At 54.6% G+C, this 23,058-nt stretch overlaps 1 protein-coding gene across 2 annotated transcripts; it reads right to left on the reverse strand.

Moving 5' to 3' along the window:
- Positions 1–518: 518 nt before the first annotated feature.
- On the reverse strand, positions 519–21,446 carry ITPRIP (inositol 1,4,5-trisphosphate receptor interacting protein). 2 transcript variants are annotated; one of them, XM_058671079.1, is made up of 2 exons: positions 21,240–21,446; positions 519–4,094 (listed from the first exon to the last, which is right to left on the reverse strand). In XM_058671079.1, the coding sequence occupies exon 2, from the start codon at positions 4,079–4,081 to the stop codon at positions 2,417–2,419; it is 1,665 nt and encodes a 554-aa protein (XP_058527062.1). In that variant the 5' UTR covers positions 4,082–4,094; positions 21,240–21,446; the 3' UTR covers positions 519–2,416. The 2 variants fall into 2 exon arrangements, with proteins under 2 accessions (XP_058527062.1, XP_004580283.2); XM_004580226.2 differs by lacking the exon at positions 21,240–21,446 and adding an exon at positions 18,051–18,443.
- Between the last annotated feature and the right edge of the window lie 1,612 nt (positions 21,447–23,058).

The raw sequence follows: 23,058 nt of genomic DNA on the forward strand, positions 1-23,058 counted from the left end.
TTCTAACTCCCCATTTGAAATGAAGTGAAAAGCATTCAACAGAGCCTGTACCTGGCCACTCAAGACTAGTTTCTGGCCTTGTTAGGTTCAGTGTGGAGTCTGGGCAGTGGGCCCTGACAACACCCTTGAACATGAGCCAACCCTCCATCTGCAGCTTCTCGCCCCAAGCAAGGTGCTCCCTGGACCTAACTCACCACTTGACCTTGGGCCAACCCCATGCATTTCATCTTGTCAGCAGGTGCAGCGAAGACAGTCCTGGGCCATTCTACACAGCAAGCATGCAGGATGTGGGGCATGATCCAGCATCTTTGGGAAGGGAAAGAAACTTCTTGGAGAAGGACGGCAGGGAAGAACACAGGCCCCCAAGGACCAGGACTCTTCACCTTAAAGACACTCTGTTCCAAACTCAAAGGCTTCCTGTGGCCCCCCAGCTCCCCATCTTATTGCACACATCAGTTCTGGGAAGAGCCTAGCACTCTGTGAGCAGTGCACAGCGGCCTGAAAACAGCCCAGACATGTTCTGTTTGGTGAAGAAGCTTACTGCAAGTGTAGAAATAAAAGAGTGAAAGCTGTTGCCCATTATTAGGCAATGCATCCCTTCCTGACTCTACCCCAGGAGGTCCCAGACTTCCTGGGGGTGAAAAACAAACACCGTGACCGTTTCTACTTCTCACAAGAATTTAATTCTCCCTTCTGTATAAATAAGGCAGCATGAAACACTCCGAGCCCCACTGCTATCGGTTTCAGAAGCAGTGTGTAAAAGATGCCCAGTTCCCGCCGAGTCCTGTGGTCTCTGCATAAACAAGGAGCTAGAAGGGACTGTGCACAGCCGGCTCTCTGCCGGCAGCAAAGGGAAGGCCGAAGATCTGGGCTCAGGCTCAACCCCCCCTGGTGGCGGGTCCTCAGGGTCCAGGGCCTCTTCAAAACACAACAGGATATGGATGGAGAGGGGCAAGGCACAGGTGATAATAAATAAGGAAAACAGTTCTAGTTCTGTGAATGAGTCCTGGTAGAGACACACTTGAGTGGGTGCACTGCTAGGGGTGCCCACCTGGCAGCTGTGACTCTAGACAGACAGACCCAGTACCTGTGCAGATCTCACAGGGAGATTTCTTGCAGGCTCTGTGGCCCTTGTCACAACCGAGGCTCCTGCTGGGAGTGAACCCTGGCACGCTCATAGTCCAGCTTGTTGAGCTTTCTCAGGATGTGTGAGAAATGGTCCAGGTAGCCCTGGCCACTTGGGGTGATGTTATCTGGAAGGCAGTGTATGCCAGGACACACACTGGCAGGAGAGGGTACAGCTGAATTCCCCATTCTCATGTCCTCTGCTTTGGTCCCCTGTGGGTGTTACTGAGACCCTGAGGTCTAAGGGCTGTGTTGGCAGCTATGTTGCTCTGAATCTGCCCTGCCAGGCCCTTTGCATCTGGTCATCTCTATGGCCAGCAAGGCCCATGGACAGAGGATGGGCTGGCTGACTGAGTCCTGCACACTGGAGCTGTTGCTGCCAACCAAGTCATGCCCTAAGGTTGGGACCCCAAGGACAGCCCAGGCTTACAACATCCCTCACCCTGGGCTCTGTCTGACTTTGTCAGATCACAAGCATACCTCCACACTATGGTACCAGGCTCTGTCTCCTTGAGCCTTTCTCTGGACTACCCTCCACCTTCAGCACTGCCTACCTCTACCACAGGTGATCACGGAGACCAGCACTGGCCACAAAAGAGAGGTGAGGTGCTGTTGAGCAAGTACCCCACATGTTAAGGTCACCCAATGGGACTCAGGACACAACACGTGTGGAAAGGAGGCACCTTTGTAGCTGACAAAGTGGCCAGTGTTAAGCTCCTCTGGTACCTAGGACTCATTTCTGTTGACACATTCATGGGTCACTGGGTCTTTTCTCCAAATAGCATAAAACAAGTGACAACTACCAGGAGACCCCAACTACTATGCAGGATGAGGATCAGTGGTTGGGAATTTCCACTTCTGTGTCTGCCAGTGGTGTGGCCTGGATGGCTGGGCCAAACATTTCAGAGAATAGGGGTGCCAGGTCTGAGCCTGAGTTCCCGCAGCTCACTTGTAGATCCTCTGCTGACAAGAGATGCAGAACAAATTGCACCTGAATCATCACTTGTACTTGTTCCAACTCAAGGTCCAGAGTACCCTGTCATTCATCTTGGCCATCCATGGTGATCCCAAAGTACACTGTACACAATTCGTCCCTGAACCCAGATGGCTTGGCCAGCGGGTCCTGAAGGCATGAGAGTAACCAGCTTCCAGTTGCTATTCCGTTTCATCTATACGGTAGGACCTGGCTTCCTGGCAGACTGAACTTCAGCTCCAACCTAGCCTGCCATGTTTCCAGGACAAGGCTTGCAGGTGCCACAGGTGTGGCTGTGGGATGGCCCTCATCCTGGTCCTACAAGATGACAGCTTTTGGGGGCAGGATGGCATGGTCTGAGGGGACATGTAGGGAATACTCAGCAATGAGCGCCGGGGCATTCTTGAGCATCTCATAGAAGGAATCCACAGTCTTCCGGTAGAGACTCCGCTGCAGGACGAAGGGCCGGAAGAGGTTGAGAGGCTCGGCCCTGTGCATGGCCTCCGGGAGTCCCATGGACTCGGGCACCTTGCGGTTGCCGAGGAAAAAGTGAGGGAGCTTCTTCTCAAGCAGGCTCTTTTCCAGGAAGCGTAGCAATTCATGCAGACGCACATCCAGCTGTGAGGCCTGCCAGTCGGCTGCCCGCCGGGACAGCAGCAGGTGTAGCAGGGCCGTCTTTAGGTGGTAGCTGCTGAGCCCGCTGGGGCCGGTCAGGCGGCTCTGCTTGGACAGCAAGAAGCATGCAATCTGCAGGCAGCTCAGGTGGCAGGCACCCTCGGGTAAGGCCTTCAGCATCATCCTCAGGAAGTGGCGTTCGTAGACAGCAAAGGACAGAAGCCAGTCAGTGCTGGAGGCTGCCACCTCCCCAGAGGGCTCCCTGGAGAGGTGGGAGATGAAGTACAGGTCTGAGTCGTCACACTGGATCACAGGCATCAGCTGAAAGGGCATGAACTTCCCGGAGCGGAATTTGATCTTCAGGGATCCAGGGGTTTCCAACTGGCCAAATGCTAGGTCGAACTCATACTTGTGGGCAATGCGGTGCCAGGCTTTAGTGAGGGCCGTCTGGAACCATTTCATGACCTGCATGCTGTCCAGATAAGGGGACTCTGCGGCGCAAAGGAGGTCTTCCAGGCCACCATCTTCAGACTGCGCTGCTGTCTTGTTCTTACCATGCAGGAGACATAGCATGTCCTCCCCGAGCTTGGTCTTGCCACAGATGCAGCCCTGGACATCCCCATCAGCCCGGACCACTTTGATCTGGGCATAGCCCTGGCGGTCCAGGGGTACTGGGCGGCTGGAGCACCAGAGCTCTGGGTGGAAGCGGTAGGGCTCGGGGGGTGTGAATGGCACAAAGAGGTGGCATAGCAGCGGCCGGTCCACCTGCCAGTTCTCGTACATGCTGTCCACGCCGATGAAGTCTTCTACCTCCATGTCACTGTCCCTGTTACAGATGCTCCTTAGGGCTTCCAGCAGGTCATCCACAAAGCCTTCTACAAACTCACGGGTGCGGGCGGCATCCGCTGTGGACCCCCGAATGCAGCGTTCATAGAAGTGGCTGAGGGTGGCCTTGTTGGGCAGGGTGAGGCCCTGTAAGGGGGTGCCCCCCAGACCGGGCAGCTCATCCTCATCACTGCCCGGGCACTCAAGGGAGGACCCATCCTGGTGGTCCTGCCGCCACACTTCGATGAGCAGAAAGAGGATCATGCAGAGGGTGCTCCAGAGGTCCCAGGCCGCACGGGTGTCATTCTGCTGCTGTCCCTCATCTACCATCTGCTCTGGAGCTTCTTTCTCAGCCGCCAGCCGCGCCACCTCTTCCTCCAGGCGCAACTGTTCCAGCTGCAGCTTCTCCTGGTGTGCCTGCATCTTGCGAATGATCTCCTCCTCATTCTCGGGAACGGTGGCATTCTCCCGTGGGAACAGCAGCGGGTGGTTGATGATGGCAGTCACCACTACCAGGCACACCCGGAAGAGCCCCACAGCCATGGCGGGAGATCTCCTGGGAATAGGAGGGAGGGAGACAGAGGGAGTGAGAGACCGGCCAGCAGTTAACACCAGGCTTCGCTCAATCCTACTTCTCTCTTGAACTCTTATACTGCAAACATCTTGGTCCTTCTCCAACCCAATATGCTGCTCCCCCCTGCAGGTGCCTCAATAGCTTCTCTCTAGCCTGGAAAGAACCCAAAGGTCTACACCTGTGGTGGCAGACATTCCTCTTGTATGTGGCAGCAGCCCACAGCTCCTGGGCCCCAACCCTTTTCCCTGTCCAGTCCTTAAAGTTGGTGGGAGACAAACCCATCCGCGAGTTCCAGTGGAGAACACTTACTCTAGGCCCAAAATAATCAGAGTGCTGCACCCAACCAGCTATAACCACAGTGACTGGCTTAGGAATGAGCACATGACCTGTTCGGGGCCAATGAAGACAGATGTAGGATGTGTTGAGACCAACGGGGAGAAAGACTCAACCTGCCACGGGCGTTGCCCAGGGAACAGGGAACCTGCAGCACTGGCAGCTCTCCTGGTGGAAGGGGAGCCTACCCAAGAAACACGCCACCACACAGGACAGCAGGTCCCCATCTGCACAAAGATGTTGCCTCTGGCTGTAGTCAAAGTCATAAAGACATCACTCAGCTATTTTCCCATCATTTGAAACCTAAGCAGTCCTGATTAAAACATCCCTACCCCAAGTGAATGGTGGTGAACAGTTCTTCTTGCAGCAAAGCCAGTCCTACCATGGAATATGACCTTGGGTGTGCTAAGCCACTCTCTGAGCCCTGGTTTGCTTCCTGCTCTGGAGGTGAGCATTAGCATCCCGCAGGGCCCTGGTCCTGAGGGCTGTGCTGATCCATGCTACCTGCATGGCCCAGGGACCAGTGCCCAGCACCCACTCCTTGCATTGTAACCCCTACTGATGCAGCTCTGAGCCCCAATCTCTCTCTCTGCTGTCAACCTCTCTTGACCTGGAAGACTCGCCCACCCTCCAGTCTTACCCAAGCACAGTCTGTGACAGCTTGAGGAAGACCCAGTCACTCGTCTTTCTCTCCCAGAGCCCTACTACAAGTCCCTCCCGGATAAAGGGATATTTGGGTCCCAAGAGACCCTAGGAGAGGGCCTGACTCTCACAATCTTCATGATTCCAGCTGCGATGCACAGAGAAGTGACTGCAACATGGCAGCCTGTTAGAAACACAGACCCTCATCTCTAGTGCCCCAGACCTACCACACCAGGGTCTGAGTTTTAACACAAAATTTGTCAGTTTTCAGTTCCTACATTGAATAACCCAAGAACCTAGCTTTATAGGGAGAAAAGCTCGTAGTTCTGGAGATTCAAGTTGATAACCGAGCAGCAGGGTGGCTCTGGGTTCTGGGTAGTGAGCCAGGATGCAGTGGTTGGGATCAGGTAGGCTTTGAGCATAACTGTCTCTCTCCTGAGAACACCCCCAGGGATCCAAGGACCACCCTCTGGGCCCACCTCCTCAACACCATAATTGGAGTAAGTTTCCACCGTGGTACTATTCATTGAGGACTTGGGCATCATAAGATAGAGTCCTATAGGAGTGTTTTGAAGCCAAATTATATTCAAATCATAGCAAGCACTGCCTGGGAAGCCTTGTCTGGCAATGTAAGCCTTCTACCTCTCCCTTCCCTAGCAGATAGCTCGGGAATGCACAGCCTATTCTTTCCACCCTTGCCAGACCTCCTTCCAGCAAAGACAGCAAATGGCCAAATGCCAAGCATTCTCCTTGCTGGACAACAAGGGGAACCCAGGCATAACCACCCTCACTGGTAGGCCTGAGCCCCTTTGCCTTAAGTCTTTGACCTTGACTTTGTAGGATAAAATTCTAGCTCGCATGGTGCCTAGGGGCAGGGATTTGTCATTAGGTGCAGCCTGTCCTCAACACAAGGGAAGATGTGGATTACCCAAGTTGGCTGTCAGAGCTACATTTAGGCAAGAACGCTGCTCAGACATGATTCAGGTCCAGCTGGTACCCGGCTGGAGGTGTCAGCAAGGTCAGTAGTGTCAGCGGGAGGGGCACAGCTGCAGCAGAGCCTGGTGTGGAAGCCTTGGAGGTGAGCTCGGGGTCAGGAGAAAGTGGAGGAAGTCAGACTGGAAGGAGGGCGAGGTGAAGAAAAGGACAGCGGCAGCGAGCCAGCTTGCCTTCCCTAGGCCAAAGAGCAGCTTGCTGGTTAATTGCAGCAACAGGTGAGCCCCAGTTTCCACGACACAGATATCTGGCAGACAGCTTGCCAAAGTGGCCCAAAGCCAAACCTGGAGACTTGGTGGATCATCACAAAGGAGTTGTAGATACAAGTATGGAGTGATAACAGTGCAGTATCAGGCAGGAGCCAGTTAGGAAGTAATTTATTGCTTTCAAAGTCCCTCTAGGCTCCCTGTATCCCAGACTGTCATCTTTGAGTATAGTAGGCCTTGACCAACCACAGTAAGAGCCCCAGCAACGCCTAACTGTAGAGGGAGTCCATCTCCATGCAAACCCAGAGTGGGAAGCCACCAATAGGAGTGGTGTTGTGCACAAGCCCTGCTGCTGGGAAGTCCTCCTCCTCTCCACCCGGAAGCTGCCAAGTGCGACTGGTGTACATCTCCAGAACTTCTGGAGCTTCTGGAGAGTGAAGGGCTGCTGTGAGAACCAAACCAGCTGGAGAAAGGGCTGTGTGTAAGAGCCCCTGCACACAGAGTGTGGACTCCGGAGGAGGCCGACTGCAGCAGGAGCTGGCACGAGGCAGGCACAGCGTGGAAGCTGCTTGTGACACCTGCCTCCCATATCAGTGCCTGCGTGTGAGTCCTGCTCTGCTCCTAATTCCAGTTTCCCACCTACTGGAAGCAGTAGGTGACAGCTTCAAGATCTGTGCTCTGCCACCCACATGGAAGACCCGGATTGAGTTCCCAGCTTGTGTCTTTGGCCTGCCCAGCCCTATTTGTGGGTATTTGGAGCTAGCCAGAAGATTAAAGATCTCTCCGTGTCTGTGTGTCACAAGTAGTTTTTTTTTTTTTAAAGCCAGAATGTGTAACTACTGGATGCAAGATGGTACAAATCAGCTTCTTCATTTGAATGCTACAGAGCTACAAGAAGCTAACGCGGTGTTAGCAAAATGCTCATTCCAGAACAGGTTTTCCCAAAGCAGAGCTGTGAAGGCTTGGGAATGTGCAGATGATGCTGCCTGCAGGAGTTTATGATTGTGCAGGCCATGCAGATGCCTGTACAAAGAAACGTGGAAGGTGCCAGGCTGCCCACCGTAATAGGGACCACCACAATTTTAGAAACAATAGTCCCCAGGAAAATGGTGCCCAGGGGCAGGTGTCCAGGTTGCACACCCAACATGCCCGGGCTTGAGCCTTGCTGAGTGAGCTGGGGTGGCCCACTTGGCTTCTCCAGGGCTCCTAAGTAGGTGGGGTTAGGAACAGACCTTCCTTGCATGGATGCTGGGAAGCTCAGGTGAGATAGCAACACAGGTGCTCTGTGCGTGGCCTGCAGTAGGCACCTGGCAAAGCACGCTCCTTTCCCCACACCTCAGCAGGCCTGTTCTCTTACCTGCCATGCATACCAACCGTGCCTAAGGCCCGGGGGTGTGGAGGAACAAATGCTCAAAAGTGCTCTGAAGGCACAAAGTGTTCCCTAGTTACTATGGTTCCCTGGCACACGGTACCATTAGCTCTGCCTCCCAGTTTAATGGGAGAAGCCTCAGGAGCTGGCCAGCCAGGAGTTCCCACTCTGACTCATCTTCAATTATCTCCTCCCTCCCTTCCTCAGATGTCATGTTGCTCCTTGAATTCTGCGTAGGTTGGCACCATCCACAACTCCCTGAGGGAGGGGCAGGAAGAGCTGGGCCAAGACAGCAAACAGTAGCTGCTAACTGGGGCTGAGCTGGAAGCCTCCACCTCTTCTCTTTCCCAAACTATGGTGTTTTACCCTGGGGTTGGGGCAGGTGCTCGGCACAAGGGTTGAGATACTGCTGGGGATGTTTGCACCAGATATGAAAGAGCCTGGCCTGAGTTCCCACTCCTCTGCTTTTGACTCAGCTTCGTGCTAACACACATCCCAGCAGGTGATGCCTCAAATACTTGGTGTCCGTCTACACCAAGTATTGTGTTCTTGGATTGCGTCCCAGGCTCCTGGCTTCTGCCTGACCCAACTCTGTTTGCAGATGTTTGGGGAGTGAATCAGTGGATGGAAGAGCTCTCAAAATGCAAACAATACATAATTTTTTAAATGTTAGAAAACTGGAGACAGGACAGGTAGCTGGGAGCCTCTTCCAAGCCAGAGGTACATATTAAGTACACACACTATTCCCCCAAGAGCCCCTTGCCTCCAACTTCAAGTGTGTCCACAGCCACCTTGCTCCAGAGCTCTGAGCTTACACACCTGAGGTCTGAGACGTGTAAGGGTTTACATTTGAGAATGCCCTTGGGTCACTTGGCGGGCTTTTGTCCCCTTGCCAGGAAGCCAGCAGGAAATCTGCCGAATTCCTCTCCACCCCCGCTCTTGCCCAGAGAGAGGAGAGCCTGTTCACAGCTAAATTTAGCCTGGCAAGGGGCCAGTTATGGGCAGGAGGGGCTGGAATGAGACAGTGGCCCCTGGGTGGCCCATGCAGTGGTTTACCAAGATCCTCCCTTTGAGGCTTGCCAAGAACCCAAAGTCCTGCAGGAGTTGGTCAAGAGCATTCCCTCATTTGGGCCCCTGCCTGCTGTGTCCCTCAGGGCCAGCAGCTCTCCCAAATCACAGTTTTGTCCAGCAAATGCTATCATGAGTTGTGTAACAGCCACAGCTTCCATTTTTCAGGCCCTGCCCAGGAGTTGCTGGGCACAATATACAGAGGCCATTGCAGCCTTCTAAGAGGAGGGTGTGAGGCCTGTCCTGCAGATAGCTTAACCAAAGCTCATGGGATTAGGTAATCTTCTAGCCACAGGATGAAGAAAGTCCCAGTGGGGCTGACATTCAAGCCTGCTCTGTCTGCTGCCTCTGGCCAAGTCCAGGTGCTTCCCACGGTGCTGTATTTGCAGAGCACAGACATTACTGGGCGGGTCAAGGGTGGGGAGGGGATGCACTGGATGCTACAGGACCTAGCATGGTGAGCATGGCACAGTCCTTGGCAGTCCTTGCATGGAGATTCAGCCACCAACACCTTCACAGGCCAGGGGAGTGTATGGGAGGCATGAGGGTTCAAGGCTGTGATACAAGGACAGAGAGAGTTTTATTCCAGTGCACAGCTTCCTTGTCAAGATAGCTCCCCTGCCCTCATGGCTGGAGAGATGTCAGTGTGTAACCCTGAGCTCCCCGTCCCTGTGTCTCCTCCTCCCACACATCAGGAGCAGTAGGAGCCCACTACTCATGCCCACAGTTGGCTGACTCATGGCCTCAGCTCTGAGTTACCCAGAACCCATTTCTCAGCCCTCAGTATTCCCTTAGGGACCCTGGTTCTAACGGCACCATCATTCAGGCCCCCTTGTTAGACATGCAAATTGTGAGGTGCAAGCCCAGTCCTGCTGATCAGAAAAGTTCCAGGGTGGGACTCTGCACCTGCGCTTTCACCAGTCTTTCTGGTGGCTCTCAGGCCCAGTGTCTGAGGCCTACTCCTGCTAAGGCAGGCATCGCTGGGGGAGGAGGGGGAGGCTCTGCAGTGTGGTAGCAGCTGGATTCTAGAGCTTGCCAAGGGCTCGCCCTGCACCAGCCTTCAGATGTGATTAGCTCAGTTAATTACCACCGCAAGGGGAACTCTGGTCCTGGCATCATCCTCAGAGCCAGAATTGGGAGAAGACAGGTTTGCTCTAGGAAATGGAATGAAAAAGGTGGTTGACCACTGGAAAGAGCACTTTTAGCCCAGGCCCCAGGGGTTTACTCGGGTCCACTTCCCACTGTCTGGATTCCAGGCCTTCTGTGAAGGGAGGAACCAAGGGAGACCCAAACCACCCTAAGATGGGAGGCTGGGTTTGGGAAGGGGGGACTCCTACTGCCCATCAGGTTTGCAATCTTGGGTAAAATGGCAAATAGTTGCTTGGGGGAAATAAAGTCATGCATTCTCATTTTGTAGATGCAGATAGGAAGGTGGCTAGTCCATGGACCCTCCCAGGAAGCATCTGATTGGGGATCCAGGAAACAGGGAGTGAGGGTAAGGATGCTTTCATTCAGCACAGCACAGCACAGCAGCTACCCAGGCCAGGCTGGATTCTTCACCCAGTTTCTGGAACATTCTCCTCATCTTACGATGAAGAGACTGATGGTCAGGGAGACTCAATGGCTGACCTGCAAGACTCCGTGTGAACAGTACCTCAGCTGGACCTGCTACTCCCTGGCTCTTTCTCCATCCTCCCAGGCAGCTGCCTGGGAATAGTGAACCCAGCCACCTCCTAGCCACACTCAGGTCTGCTGCCCCTCAAGCTGCCCAGGCCTTAGACAAAACAAGAAAGGTCAGTGTGAAAGCAGAGCTGGAGTTGGCCATGGCTCCTAGTTTTGCAGTCTGAGCCCTGAATAGGCCTTTTCCCATAGCCTGCCCACTGATTTCAATCCCATACTTCTCTTGCAAGGCCCCTGTCCCTGCTGGAGTCACAGTGGCCTAAGATCAATGCCCCCACAGAACAAGGTCAGTTCATGGGTCCCTCAGCTGGGAGTCTGCCCCAGGACCAGGCCTGTCTCAACCTTTGGGGAACTCCTGCCAGTCAGGCAAGCAGCCTTCTGCCTCTTATGTGCATGTCCTTCTGCAGATCCAAGGGCACTGGGCAGGGGCTGGACACACTGCAGGTCCCGATATAATGGTGTGGATGTCTCACCATGCACAGGGCCAAGGCAGCTGTGCAGCACCCAGCTCCATCCACACCCACCTCCTGGCCTAATGCGGGGCAGCCAGGACATGGCACAGATGGCTCAGAAACAGCTCCTCTGGATGCATCACTGCCCACAATAACCACCTCTCGTCCCTCCAGGATGGTAGGCTGAGTTCCACCCCTGGCCAGGCCAAGGCCACTGAATTCTCCCTGGGGCATTTCTGGCCAGGCTTTCACTTCACCTGCACCCCAAGTAATGGAGGAAGGGATCTGTGCGGCCTGGGCCCTGGCAGGAGGGGGAGGTGTGGGCAAAGAAAGGAAGTGAGGAAAGAGGAAGGAAAAGGACCCAGAAAAATAACTGAGAACATGGGGGCAGGCCAGCCATCACCCTCCGCCTCAGACAATGGCAGGGCCTCTCTCAGCCTCTAGCCAGGCTGTCTGCCTACACCCTTCGGACCCCTGGGCACCTTTCCTTCTCTGTGGACGGGCTGAATCCAAGTCTCAGGAAGGTGGGCAGCTGTCAGGGAGAGCTGAGTGGTGGAGACACTGGTCACCAGGATACCAGGATGGAACAGCAGGTGCTTGCTCTGAAGGCGAGAGCCACCACATTGCACACTCCACATACTAAGAAACCAGGCATGTGGGTTTTCTCAAAGTCTTCCAGTTTCTGAACATTGGCTGCTTTTTCTAAAATGCCTCTAAAACCCTGTGAGTCAAATGGGCAAACCCTGGTCTGCAGCCCCTCCCATGTATCTCCTCAGCATGCTTGCTCTCCTCTTGTCTGGGGCCCCCTGACATAAGCCTCTACCTGACCTTTCACCCTAGATTCAGGCCTTACTTCCTCCTGGCACCTCCAATGAGCCCCAGCAGCCACACGAGACACAATCCTCACAGCTGACACAGATGAGAGAACACCCTTGTCAGGCCAGTGGTCTCTTCCCCACAGTCCCCATGGCCTCTCCAATGTTGAGAAAGGAAGAAGGGTCTTTGCGGCCTAAGGGCTCTGCACCATATAGGTGCATGTGGTTGATATCACAGAGTGAGTACACGGTGCCACAGACAGGGGACTCTGAACCTCCACCGTCCCTGTCACCCAAAGGGAGACCTCACACATAGAGTGAGCAGGACCCTGAGCACTGGAAGTCCCAGGGGTATAGACTGGACCCTGGTGAGGGTGGTGGCAGGTGGGGCTAGGAGGCTGGGCAGAACAGAAGGAGGGAGAAGGGGTAGAGGAGAGATGCATGCCCTTAAGCCCCATTGATGGGCCCAGCCACCAGTCAGCAGCAAGAGGACACAGGGCAGGTGCTGGTCTTTCTGCTGTCCCCCTGGCACCATAGGAGGCGCCCAGCCACAGCTGCCAGCAGCTCTGTGTCTCCTCCAGCTTCACTCTTGGGGGAGGGGAGAATTTCAGAAATCACCAGGATGCCAACCCCATGCTCAGAGCTGGGGCCACCAGAGTGGCTGGCCAGCCTAAACGCAGGAGGGACAGCAGCCTGAGCTCTAGCACCTCCGGCAGGAGTCATATCCTTCCTGATCTCTCCACCCTGCCCTCACCAGCTGACATGTAGCCCTCTATGAACAGAGGGTGGACAAGGCAGGGAAGCCATCAATCTCCCAGGAAGGACAGGGCGCCTCTCTGTCTAGGTGCCCCGCTGACTTCCCAACAGCAGGAGCCCTGGCCACACATGGGATACCAGGAACATCACTGCACCTTGGGACAGATGGACTGCAGCCTGGTGTGGGCAGCCAGGGTGTGGGGAGGGAAGAAAGAAGGATGATAAGGCATGAGTGGGGACAGGGACATGAAGACTCAGAGGCAGCAGCTGTGGTTCCTGAGCTCTGGCCCCCACCCTCTTCTCTCTCCTCCAGAACACCTCGGCCCCAGCAGCCACTGTGGGGTTGGGGTAGCAACCCTCAAGGGGACTGCTACTGTGCAGACCCTCGGCCCCAGTGAGTGTGGCCTTGGAAAACAGGCCTCTGGGACTAAGAACTCACTTTTGCGACTAAGTTAAGATGAGATCAGCCAGGATTACCCAGGTGGGCCCTAAGTGCAATGACCAGGAACAGCATTTAGACTGGCAGTGAAAACATTCCTTATGACACGCATGTCCCACATCCCAACCCACAAACTGACACCCAGCTCTAGCCCCTGACTCCAGCTTCCTGCTAATGCAGACCCTGGGAGGCAGTGGTGAGTGCTCAAGTAACTGGGCTCCTAACCAATGTAAATTCAATGACAAGTGTCTTTACAAAGAAACAGAAAAGGAGAAGCAGCGGTGGGGAAGGCCATGGGAGTGGAGGTAGAGACGGCAGTGATGCTGCCACAGGCAAGGGATGTTATAACAAAGTCAAACTTCAGCAGCACAGGGGCAGGGCAGAGAAGGCTGTGCTGGTGGGAAGCTGCTCAGACAAGGCAGCTGCACTGGCTCTGGCTGGATGAGGGAGGAGTGAGCAGAACGGAGAGTAAACACAAAGCAAAACAAAGCCCCCCACGCCCCTTTTCACAGACACCAGGGATGGATGGATCCAACCCAGCAAGCTGGCCCCTGTGCCCAGCAGCTACCTTCCTCTGGATCTCTGAATGGGAACACAGAGTCCAGCAGCCTTGCCCTGCTTCTTGGGCACTGGGAAGGATGTCTCCCAGTGCCGTTTACCCACCCCAGCATCTCTTACCCATGTCCACTGTCCTCTGTCTGGCTTAGATTTCCTGCAGCTTAGGTGGTACCTAACACAATGCCCCTGGCCCCAGCTGGGCTGGCGGGGGCGGGGGGAGGGGTGAGGTAGCAGAGGGGTGGAGAGGAAGGGAGGCTCTCTGGGTTCCTGAGCATGTGGGTACACACACACACACACACACACACACACACACACACACACATGCATTCTGTGCCCATAAAGATTTAGAAGTCCTTTTCATCTTATTAATAGAGAATGGCGAGAGACACAAAGGCAAGAGGGAGGCCAACCCAGCTGTAAAAAATTTACGAGCTTGTGGCTGGCTCCTTGGCCTGGGCTCTGCTGCCGGGCCCTGACTGCACAATGGAGTTGGGTGTCTGCCTGCCTCCCACATGCCTCCCACACCTACTAAGTCACAGCAAAACCAGTTCTTTTCCTCTCCAAAAAGCTGGGGACTCAGACCATCAGGCTCAGAGCAGTGAACAAATGGGCTTGTGCCTAGAGTGATCTGTGATCACCTGGTCACACTTCTGTGAATTACGCAGAACAAAGCACCAACTGTAGCACTCTGTGACTGCATCACTAGGCACAGGGATGGAGCGACGCGGGTGCTTGCTCTACTGAGCTGTGTGGGGTATCTAAATGATGCCTGCCTAATGTGTGAGCCCAAATACAAACCAAAGGTAGTGAGAGGACACAGACCTGGACCCAAGAAAGGAACACTGTAGCTCCTCAGCTAAGAAGAACCTATAGGCTATGGAGGCTTAGGGGATGGAGGGTGCTGCTCAAACTCTGGGATGAGATGGTCTGGCTTTGAGTCATGCCTCAGCCATTTGCTAAGACCGTACTATCCAGTTCTGGCTCTCTGCACATCTATGCTTTGTAAGGGATGTTTGCTATTGGCATTGGAAATGGTGATAAGGTCAGATACCTCCATTCTTAAAAAATAAAAAAATTTAAAAATCATTTGCTTTGCAAGGAAGAGAAAGAAATTCCCCATCTGTCAATTCCTTTCTCAAATGCCTGCAATAGCTAGGGCAAGCACAGGTCAAAGCCAAAAGCTTGGAACTCCACCCAGGAGGCAGGGACTTGAGCCAGCACCTGCTGCTTCCTGGGATACATTCACAGTGAGCTGGAATCGGAGGTGCTAGGACTCGAACTCAACATCTCAAGTGGATGTCTTAACTGCTGTGCCAAACCACCACTTACCACATTCAACTTTCTGCTTGGCAAAACCCTTCATGAGGGCTGGCTGTTGTGGTACAGTGCGTTAAGCAGTCCCTTAGGAAATACTAAAAACTCAGTATGCCAGTTTGAGTAGTGGCTGCTCCGCATCCAATCCAAGCTGTCGACATGCCTGGGAAGCAGCAGATAATGGTTCGAGTACTTAAGTTTCTACCACCCACGTGGGAAGACCCAGACGGAGTTCCAGGCTCCTGGCTTAGGTCTAGCTAGGTCCTGGCTGTTGTGACCATTTAAGGAATGACCAGCAGATGGAGGATCTCTCCTTCTGTCACTCTGCCTTGCAAATACATAAATACGTCGATAAAGGACTTAGTGACCATTGATCCACACCCATGCAGCTCTTCCAGAACCCTGGGGACAATGACTCACTGTCTTCCCGGTCATTGTCTCCTAAGGGGCCTGTAGGCTGTCACAGAAGAGGAGACATTTGGTGACCCAGGCAGTTCTGCAGCAAACCCCCACCAAGCCCCGACCCACTCATGCCAGAAAGGGCTGACCCTGGGTGCTGAGCACCTGGCATTGGACAGGGGCAGCTGCTCCATGTGGTGGTTCGGTGGGCAAATGGACGCAAGAACAAAAGAGCAGTTAGGCCTGGGAAGGAAAAGGCTTGATGCCTTTACTCCTTGGAGCAGGAATTTCACATTCCTGGGATGGAGGGGAAAGTCCTAGGTGAAGTAATTCCTAAATTCTTATTTCCAAAGGGGTACCCTGCAGTGAGAAGGAAGGTGCTATAAGCAGTCAGAGCCTCCTCAGTATCTGTGAGCAGGGTCCCCTGCGGACTTAGCGGGCAGCCTGTGGCTTGGACCAGCTGGCACTGCATGTGGATGCCTGCCAAGGTTCATCAGGATAGAGGCCCAGCAGTGTGATACCAGCATGAGCTTACCTGGCCACAGCTGCCGCACCCCTGCATTCCTTCCTCTTCACTCAAGACTCTTGTGAAATTCCAGATCAACAGAGGAAAACAGAGCGAGATAAATGAGGGGAGGGAAGGAGCAGAGAACTCACTTCTGACAGCTTGCCCAACGGTTCTCCCTTCTCGGAGAAAAACTGGACAAGCCTCATGGCCCTGACACAGCATGGAGGGGCTAGCACACTGCAACCAGTGCTTGTGTAAAATGCTCTGTGTGGAACAGCATGGCACCTTGGAGGCAGGCCCTCTCTGTGCTTTACGTGGAGTGTGAGGGCCTTCATGCAGCACTGGGTGGGGACCTAAGCCCAGGCCTGACTCCCAGGCCCAAAGACTTCCTGTGTTGCTGGTGAGTGGGTACCTGGGTGACAATCATGGTAGGCGCAGGTGACAACTAGAGTCTGGGCATGAACTCAGCACCTCCCAGACCCCTCTCTCCAGAGAGCCTGTGAGTTTGACCCCGGCTGCCTGATTAGGAAAAGGACTGAGGGCTCTGTAGACTCTGTGTTGGGGTGGACCACCTAGCAAGGGCTGGGGCCCGGCATCCTCTGCTCTCCTCCCCTCAGGCCAGGGCCTGCCATGGTCCTCGGAGCTCTGAGGTCCTGCCTTCCCAGCGACTCTGGAACAAAGTCTCAGCAAACAAAGGACCCTTTCATGAGCACCAGGCAGGTCTCGGCTGCAGAACAGGCTATTGAGACAGGTTCCCAGGAGAACACGGCAGGACCAGCAGAGCGTGACCCGGAGCCAGCAGGCAGGGCCAAAGAGGAGACAAAACCCTTCACGCTGGTTTGATGCAGGTCCGTGGGAGACTCCCTTGCCTGGACTGCAGGGACGTGAGCAAAGGAAGCAGGCATCAGAGCCCAAGCTGAGCCCCTCCATGGGTTGAGCAGGCTTCCATACTTGCGGCTCAATGTTTTTCCCAGACATTTCCACCCAGGAGTCCCAAAGTACTCTATCCTCTAGTATGGCTTGCCAATGTGCCCATTGAGCAGACAAATACACTGAGGCCTGTGTGTTCCTCTCACAGTAGAGGGTAGGGGAGTCAGAGCAGTGGGGAACCTGAAGCTGATGGTCTGTCTGCTGTCTTCTCATTTTTGACACACAGCTATGGTGGTATTTTTTATGATATGTTCATGCTCAGTGGGCCATGGTGTTTACGTGGAGGCCTGAAGCAGCATAAGGCTGTGGGAGAAGCAGATCTAGGTTGCAGTTCTGTGACTCTGACTTGGTCTCTTGATCTTTCTGAACCCACTTCTTCACCTGTGACACAGGGATGGCACCTGCCTGGAGGAGCTGTGGTAAAGAACAAACCCTAGGATGGCTTGGCTCAGAGTAGGTGCTCGGTTAATGAAGCCATGATTTATAAGGAGATTAGCCTACTTATATAAGGAAAAGGTCATGGCAACTGATTTGGGGGATCAGATTTGCACACAGAAGCCTAATCTGCAAATGTTCACCTCTGCTAAGGATACTCCGGCTTTCATCTCTAATCCTGAAGAGGTTACGGTCATGGCCCAAATCAGCATCTACTAGTATGCTGAACACCAGGGAAGCATCTGATGTCACGCCCAGTGGCACAAAGTACAAGTTTTCAGTGGAGACCTCCGAGGTGGAAGAGGCAGCCCCCATAGACGGGGACCCACTGCCATGCCCAGTGGCTCACCACTCTCCCCTCCTGCTTACACGTGGCTGCTTCCTGTCTCAATAGGACAACATTCTACCAGATGCGTCTTCAAGTGGCCAAGTGTGTTCGGTTTCGGGAACAGGGCCATCCTCTGGGTCTGTCTTTGGTGGGACACGCTTGGCAACCAGGACTCTAACAACAAGTACAACTCAAACAGCTGTAGCTCCCTGCAGGAGCTCCTGGAGGAGACACATTACCGGACAGTGTTCAGCCAGGGTGGGGCTAGAGGAGTGGGTGATAGGGGCCACTGTTCTTTTTCCACCTGTGCTCCTTTGTGAGATTACCGTTCACCCCTCCTGACTGTGCCTTCCGCAGCCCAAGTCCCAGCACAGTACTGTTCCCATAACAGGCACACAGCACGAGCTCAACTGGTGCAGATACTCCTACCCTCCCTTTGGGAGACTGAGTATAAAGCAATGGCACTTTTCTGATGACCCCATAAATGCCAGTTTACTTCACAGACTCAGGCTGCAAAGCGTCCACAAGGACTCAGCGCAGAAGGCTGTGAGACCTCCGCCTGACCACCCTTCCCTGGAGCTAAACCCACCCACCACCCAGGACCCACTCGTAGCAGTTCACGGCTGAGACCTGGGAACTATGACCCCACCTCTCCCTACCCCGCAGCCTGCCCTCTCTCCAGTCTCCAAGAAACACTCCTGCGGATGTCCCACCTTGGATGTTCCTTCTCTCCAACATGTGTCTTTCAGTTGAGGTTGATCTTCTCCCCTCCCGGTCTGCCTTCAGGTGGAGGTGTTGCCTTGGGCAACAGTGATGTCACCTGCAAGGGGCTTCTACTCCACTGATGTCACGGGGTGGACCACCCGGGTGGAGGGGGAGGCATTTCCTATCTGAAATTATCACAGGGGCCCAACACACTGAGGAGGCCCCTAGAAGCCTCCTGGGTGCTCCCCATGGTCCTTTTCTTCTCCACCAAACCTCCTTGCCCTTTCCTCCTCTCTGGATGCCTATTATACACCCTGCCTTAAACCTGACCTCCCCCCTTCAGAATCTGCAAAAAGGCCAGCCAGAGGAAGCCCATCCTCAGCTTCAAACAAGGCTGGCAAAAAGAGGAGGAACTCTTGCCGCCCTTCTGTCCTAGGCTGGGTTGTGGAGGTCTTGCTCTTGTTCAGTCTAGCAGAGAATGCACACCCCTGACTGCTGCTCTCTCGAACAGCCCAGACTTGTCCTCTGTATATCATCCAGCCCCTCCCTCCCAACAACTCTCAGAGGAGTCACCCCTGTTGTATTGATGATAAAACCAAGACTTGGAAGAGTCAAGACCTTTCCCAACTGCTGAGAACAGCTAACCCCTGAGTCCTGAAACCTGGGACCCCTTCTGAAGACATGGTTCGCTAAAGATGAGCTCTGAGGGAGGACACTCCACTCCACAGGACAGGGCAGGTGGCCTGGGGCAGCTGCAGCGGGCCCTGTCTCACGTTTGTTTCACCCTAGGCCTCTGCAAAAAAGTCTCTATTGATCAGGGACCATACTTCTCTGCTTAGCTTAATCCTGTGGACCAGTCCGGGTTACCTGGCTGCTCTCTTAATTTGTACACAGATTTTACCAGTGGGACTGGCCCTCCAACCCTGAGATAGCAAAGAAGTTATTTCACTGATGCAAATGCAAATCAAAGAGAGCTGCTGCTGGCAAAACACTAAACAAATACGTGAACACAACGGAAAACCGCCACATCATAGAATAGGAAATGGAGAAAACTCTACCTCTTAATGGCCAAGAAGGTGTACACAGTTAGGCTGGCCTAAGCATCTGGTTTACCATTAGCCAGAGGGTCATGGAGATGGACACATGGCCTGGCTCTACTGGCCACCACTGCCCTCATCTTCCTCTGGCCTGAACTTGACTCAAGCTTAGCTAGATGGGAGCCACCTTCTTCCAATCTTGGGCGTCTCATGTGGCGTACCCAGGATGCAAGCCCCAGACAGCAAATCTGTATGATGTCCACAAGTCTTGCAAATTAATAAACTAACTTCCTGCCTTGCATGTGTGCTTCTGGGAGTTTTCTCAGGGTGATCCAACAGCCACTTGGAAATTGTAGAAAGTTAAGTGTTTGCAGGTAAGAGCTGACCCCAGGACAGGTGGTCAACATCCATCTCAGAGCCATTGGCTGAGCACAGCCAAACCTGCCCAGGAGACTTCTAAACGCTTGACATGCTGGGGATGGTGTCTGCAGGTGAACAGGACTTAGTGTTGCAGGAGGACCTGGCTGGGAACTAGGGGTGGCAGATCAGAACAGCGTGTTCAGACACCCATCACCTCCTGCCCCTCCCAGGAGAGCAAGCTCAGGGCCCTGCACACAGCCAGCTGTGGTCTCTTCCCTGGGCACCACACCCAGGTGGCACTTACTCACCACCCTCTTGCAGGCCCCAAACTGGATCTGCCACCTCCCATCACCCAGTCATTAGGAAGGAAGGCCAGGCAGGCGTGGGCCAGGAGGTCTCCCTGAGAGCAGGGCTGGGACACTACCCACGGGGTCCAGTCCTACTCTTCCCGGGCTCCATGCATACAGTGCTGGTCATAGCCTCCTGGGGACACTGCACTGTCTCTGTCAGCTAGGACCTCCATCTTCCTTCTCTTTCTAGACCCCAGAAAGTCTGAAAGGGAAAAAAGTGTGGTTCCTCCCAGACAACACTTTCTCAGTAGGACAATTATGCCAGAGAATCTGCCCTCATTGTCCTCTGGTAAAGTTACCCCCATACCCTGTCTTTGGGGCCAGAAAAGGCACTGCAGAAGCAGAGAGGGGACAATTACTAGGAAGACGACATCAGCTTCAAAGTTCAGACCCTCACTACTAGAAGGCCAGAGCCTGCAACTATTGCACCTGTGACAACCACCAAACTGCAGGAAGGCACCTTGCCGCCATCTAGCCTAGCCACTTTTGCTTGCCCATGGTGGAAACAGCGAGGGCAGAAGCACCTGGTGCAACAGCCAACAAGGCCAGACTTGGGGCTGGATCCAAAGGCCCATTAGGTCTTTAAGCGGGGAGGCGGGGGCAATATCAAGTCTGTCCGTTTCCGCCACTCCAGCTTCTTCACCCTCATAGGTGAGCTCACAGGATGGGTGAGGTGGATCTAATTTGCAGAAGAGAAAGGCCCTGGGTCATCTCCCAGAGAAGAGCCAGCAAACACAGTGACCCGGATAATGCCAAGCAGGCCCACGGCCACTACCAGGTCCTCTTCTAGTTTTCTGGGGGGGTGGAGGAAAGCTTGTCACACTAGGCAAACTGAGGTTCCTACCTGGTTCCGTAAAATACTTTCCCTCTCAGCTCAGCAGCATTTGGGGTTTTAAAAGGAAAAGGGGCTTTTTGGAAGAGGGGTCTGGGCATGGGGGCTTCAGGGTCCCCTCACTTGGTAACCGGAAGATGGAAGAGACACTGGGCTGGGGGGTGCGGGCTGAGGCCAGGAGGCAGAGAGTCGGCAGGCCCAGGACAAAGTTCCGCACAGCATGGGGTCTCCTGCACTAACTTACGTCTTGAAAGAGGAAGTGGTGGGGGGCTTCCTCTGGCCCCAAGCAACCTCAAGGCATCTGTCACTACCGCCAACCAAGAAACAGCCAAGTTCGCTTTGCCTGCAGTCCTCAAGAGAACCGGAAAGGCGCGAAGGAGCCAGCGGACAACGGACTCGGGGCGGCCTAAGTAACGGATCCTTCAGGCTCTAGGAACAAAAACCATGGTCCAGCCTGGAGCTCCAAAGCGGAGCTGCCCTCCCCTTCGACGGCCTGGGACGACCCGCCCGGCAGGGCACTCTAAGGAGGGGTCCCTGAGGTCGCCGCCCCTTCCCCCGCGCCCCGTGCGCCCCCACTCTCCCCGGGTGCCCCTCCAGCACGCCCGGCCCGGGACTTACGTGCGGCCAGGGGCGGCTCCCGGGGCAGCAGCCCTCGGCTGCAGGGCTGCCCGGCCGAGTCCGGGGCACGGGCGCCTGGGTCTGCGGGCGGCTGCGGTGCAGGGGGCGGCCCGGGTAGTTCAGAGCGAGGCGGGCGGCCGTGTTCCCGACGGCTCCCGCCTCCCGGCCTCCATCGCAGGGCTCCGCTGGGCAACGGAGTTACTCATTTCCTGATGTCACAAAAACTTTTCCCTCCTTATAAGAACAAAACGCCCGCCTCTACTCTGGGCGCGGAAGCGGCTTAAGGAGGACCGTGTGGGTTACGCGCCTGGGCTCAGGGTCCGCTGCGGGGATGTCTGAGGGGGATCTCGCCCTCCGTGAACCAGGACCTGCAGATGGGCGAGCAGAACAGATGACTGAGCAGGCGGGTCGAGATTTCACCCCTCGAGTCACCCGGGGAGAATGGGCAGGAGTTAGGGGAGGACGCCCTTAAAAGATGTCCTGGCCACGGTTTAGAAAGGGTTAAGTCTCTTTGAGTCAGCGGAGCGACCCCGTGTACTGGAGCCTCTGCCAAGGCGGCGAAGCTGGGTCGAGCGTTGCTACCCTTATTTTGGAAAGAATGGAGCCTCGGCTGGCAGTGCCCTCCGCGCATCTTCCCTGTGAGACCTGCCGCAGTTCCCACAGCCAGGATTAGGAAGGGATTCTTGGTGAAGTAGCTTTGAACGCGCACCAGGTGCCAGTGAGGGCATTATGGGGAAACGAGAGATGCTGCCCATTGCCATTGCGACTGCTGTGGGACCTTCGCCACCTCTTTCCTTCCTTTCTCCATCCTGCCGAGTAGTCTGGAAGACTAACAGATAAACAGGACCGCAGAAAAAGGTCTAAAAATAGACCGCCTGGCCCTAGGCCCAGAGTGCTTGCATTCCCAGGCTTCTCCTGACGCTCAGCCCCCTTTCCTTACGTCAGGGATGGTTGCGGCGGAGTTTTGGGGACCCGTTTTGCGTGTTTGGAGGCTGGGGCGTTGATGCTTGGACATGCTCTTGAGTGTTGTGTGTTTCTCAGATGTCTACAAATTGCGTTCTAATCCCCCAGGACAGGTGGAGGAAATTCCTGGGAGGTGCGGGCTCTGGAAGGAGCACTGGGAGCCTGGAGCTAAGACTTCAGGCTTGTGCTGGAATGCCAAGGTTGGTGCTTGAAGGCTGTGCTGCCGGCCTGTGTAGCAAGGAGTTGTTGCAGCAAGCTCTAACCAGCCTGTCTGTGTTTTCCATTGGAAACACTGACTATGTTTATTTCTCTTTTAGCCCTGAGGATTTCACCCTCCTTGACCTCCTAAACCTCCTTTGGCTGGCTCCTCTCTGCTGTTTGCTCCCCTGTCCCAACCGGCATGTGAGCCAGTCATCGACCCTCCTCAGATCTCACTCAATGAGCCAAAACGAGGCTCCTGGCAGTTCTTGGAACTTGTGTTTCTCAGAAGGTGATGTGTTTCCTTCCCCAGCCCTCACCCCTGCAGTGCTTGTGTGAGTTCTTGAAGTCTTCACCCCACTTCTTCCTCCAACCCCAGTGCACACTCAGGTTGTTTGGTCTGGCTGCTCATGGGCTCGGTCATTGGGTCTCGAGACGGGCAATCACTGCTCCTATAAATCTTCCCTAATCCCCCATGCCTGGATTGGATCTTCCCACCATGTCATTTCTGCAGCAACCGGAGCTTATGCTGCAAAGATTTCCTAAGGATGAGAAAGTATAAATGATTTAACCTCTGGGAATATGAGTGGCAATGAAAGGCCCAGCTGGGTGGGTGAGGGGCGGCCTAGGAGGAAGCTGAGTGGTGGCTGATAAGGCC

Source organism: Ochotona princeps, chromosome 13 (genome assembly GCF_030435755.1).
Source record: "Ochotona princeps isolate mOchPri1 chromosome 13, mOchPri1.hap1, whole genome shotgun sequence".
In the NCBI taxonomy this organism is placed as follows: Eukaryota; Metazoa; Chordata; class Mammalia; order Lagomorpha; family Ochotonidae; genus Ochotona; species Ochotona princeps.

Excerpts from the sequence above, each read along its gene's own strand:
- ITPRIP (XM_058671079.1), bottom strand. The coding sequence starts at position 4,081 with ATGGCTGTGGGGCTCTTCCGGGTGTGCCTGGTAGTGGTGACTGCCATC.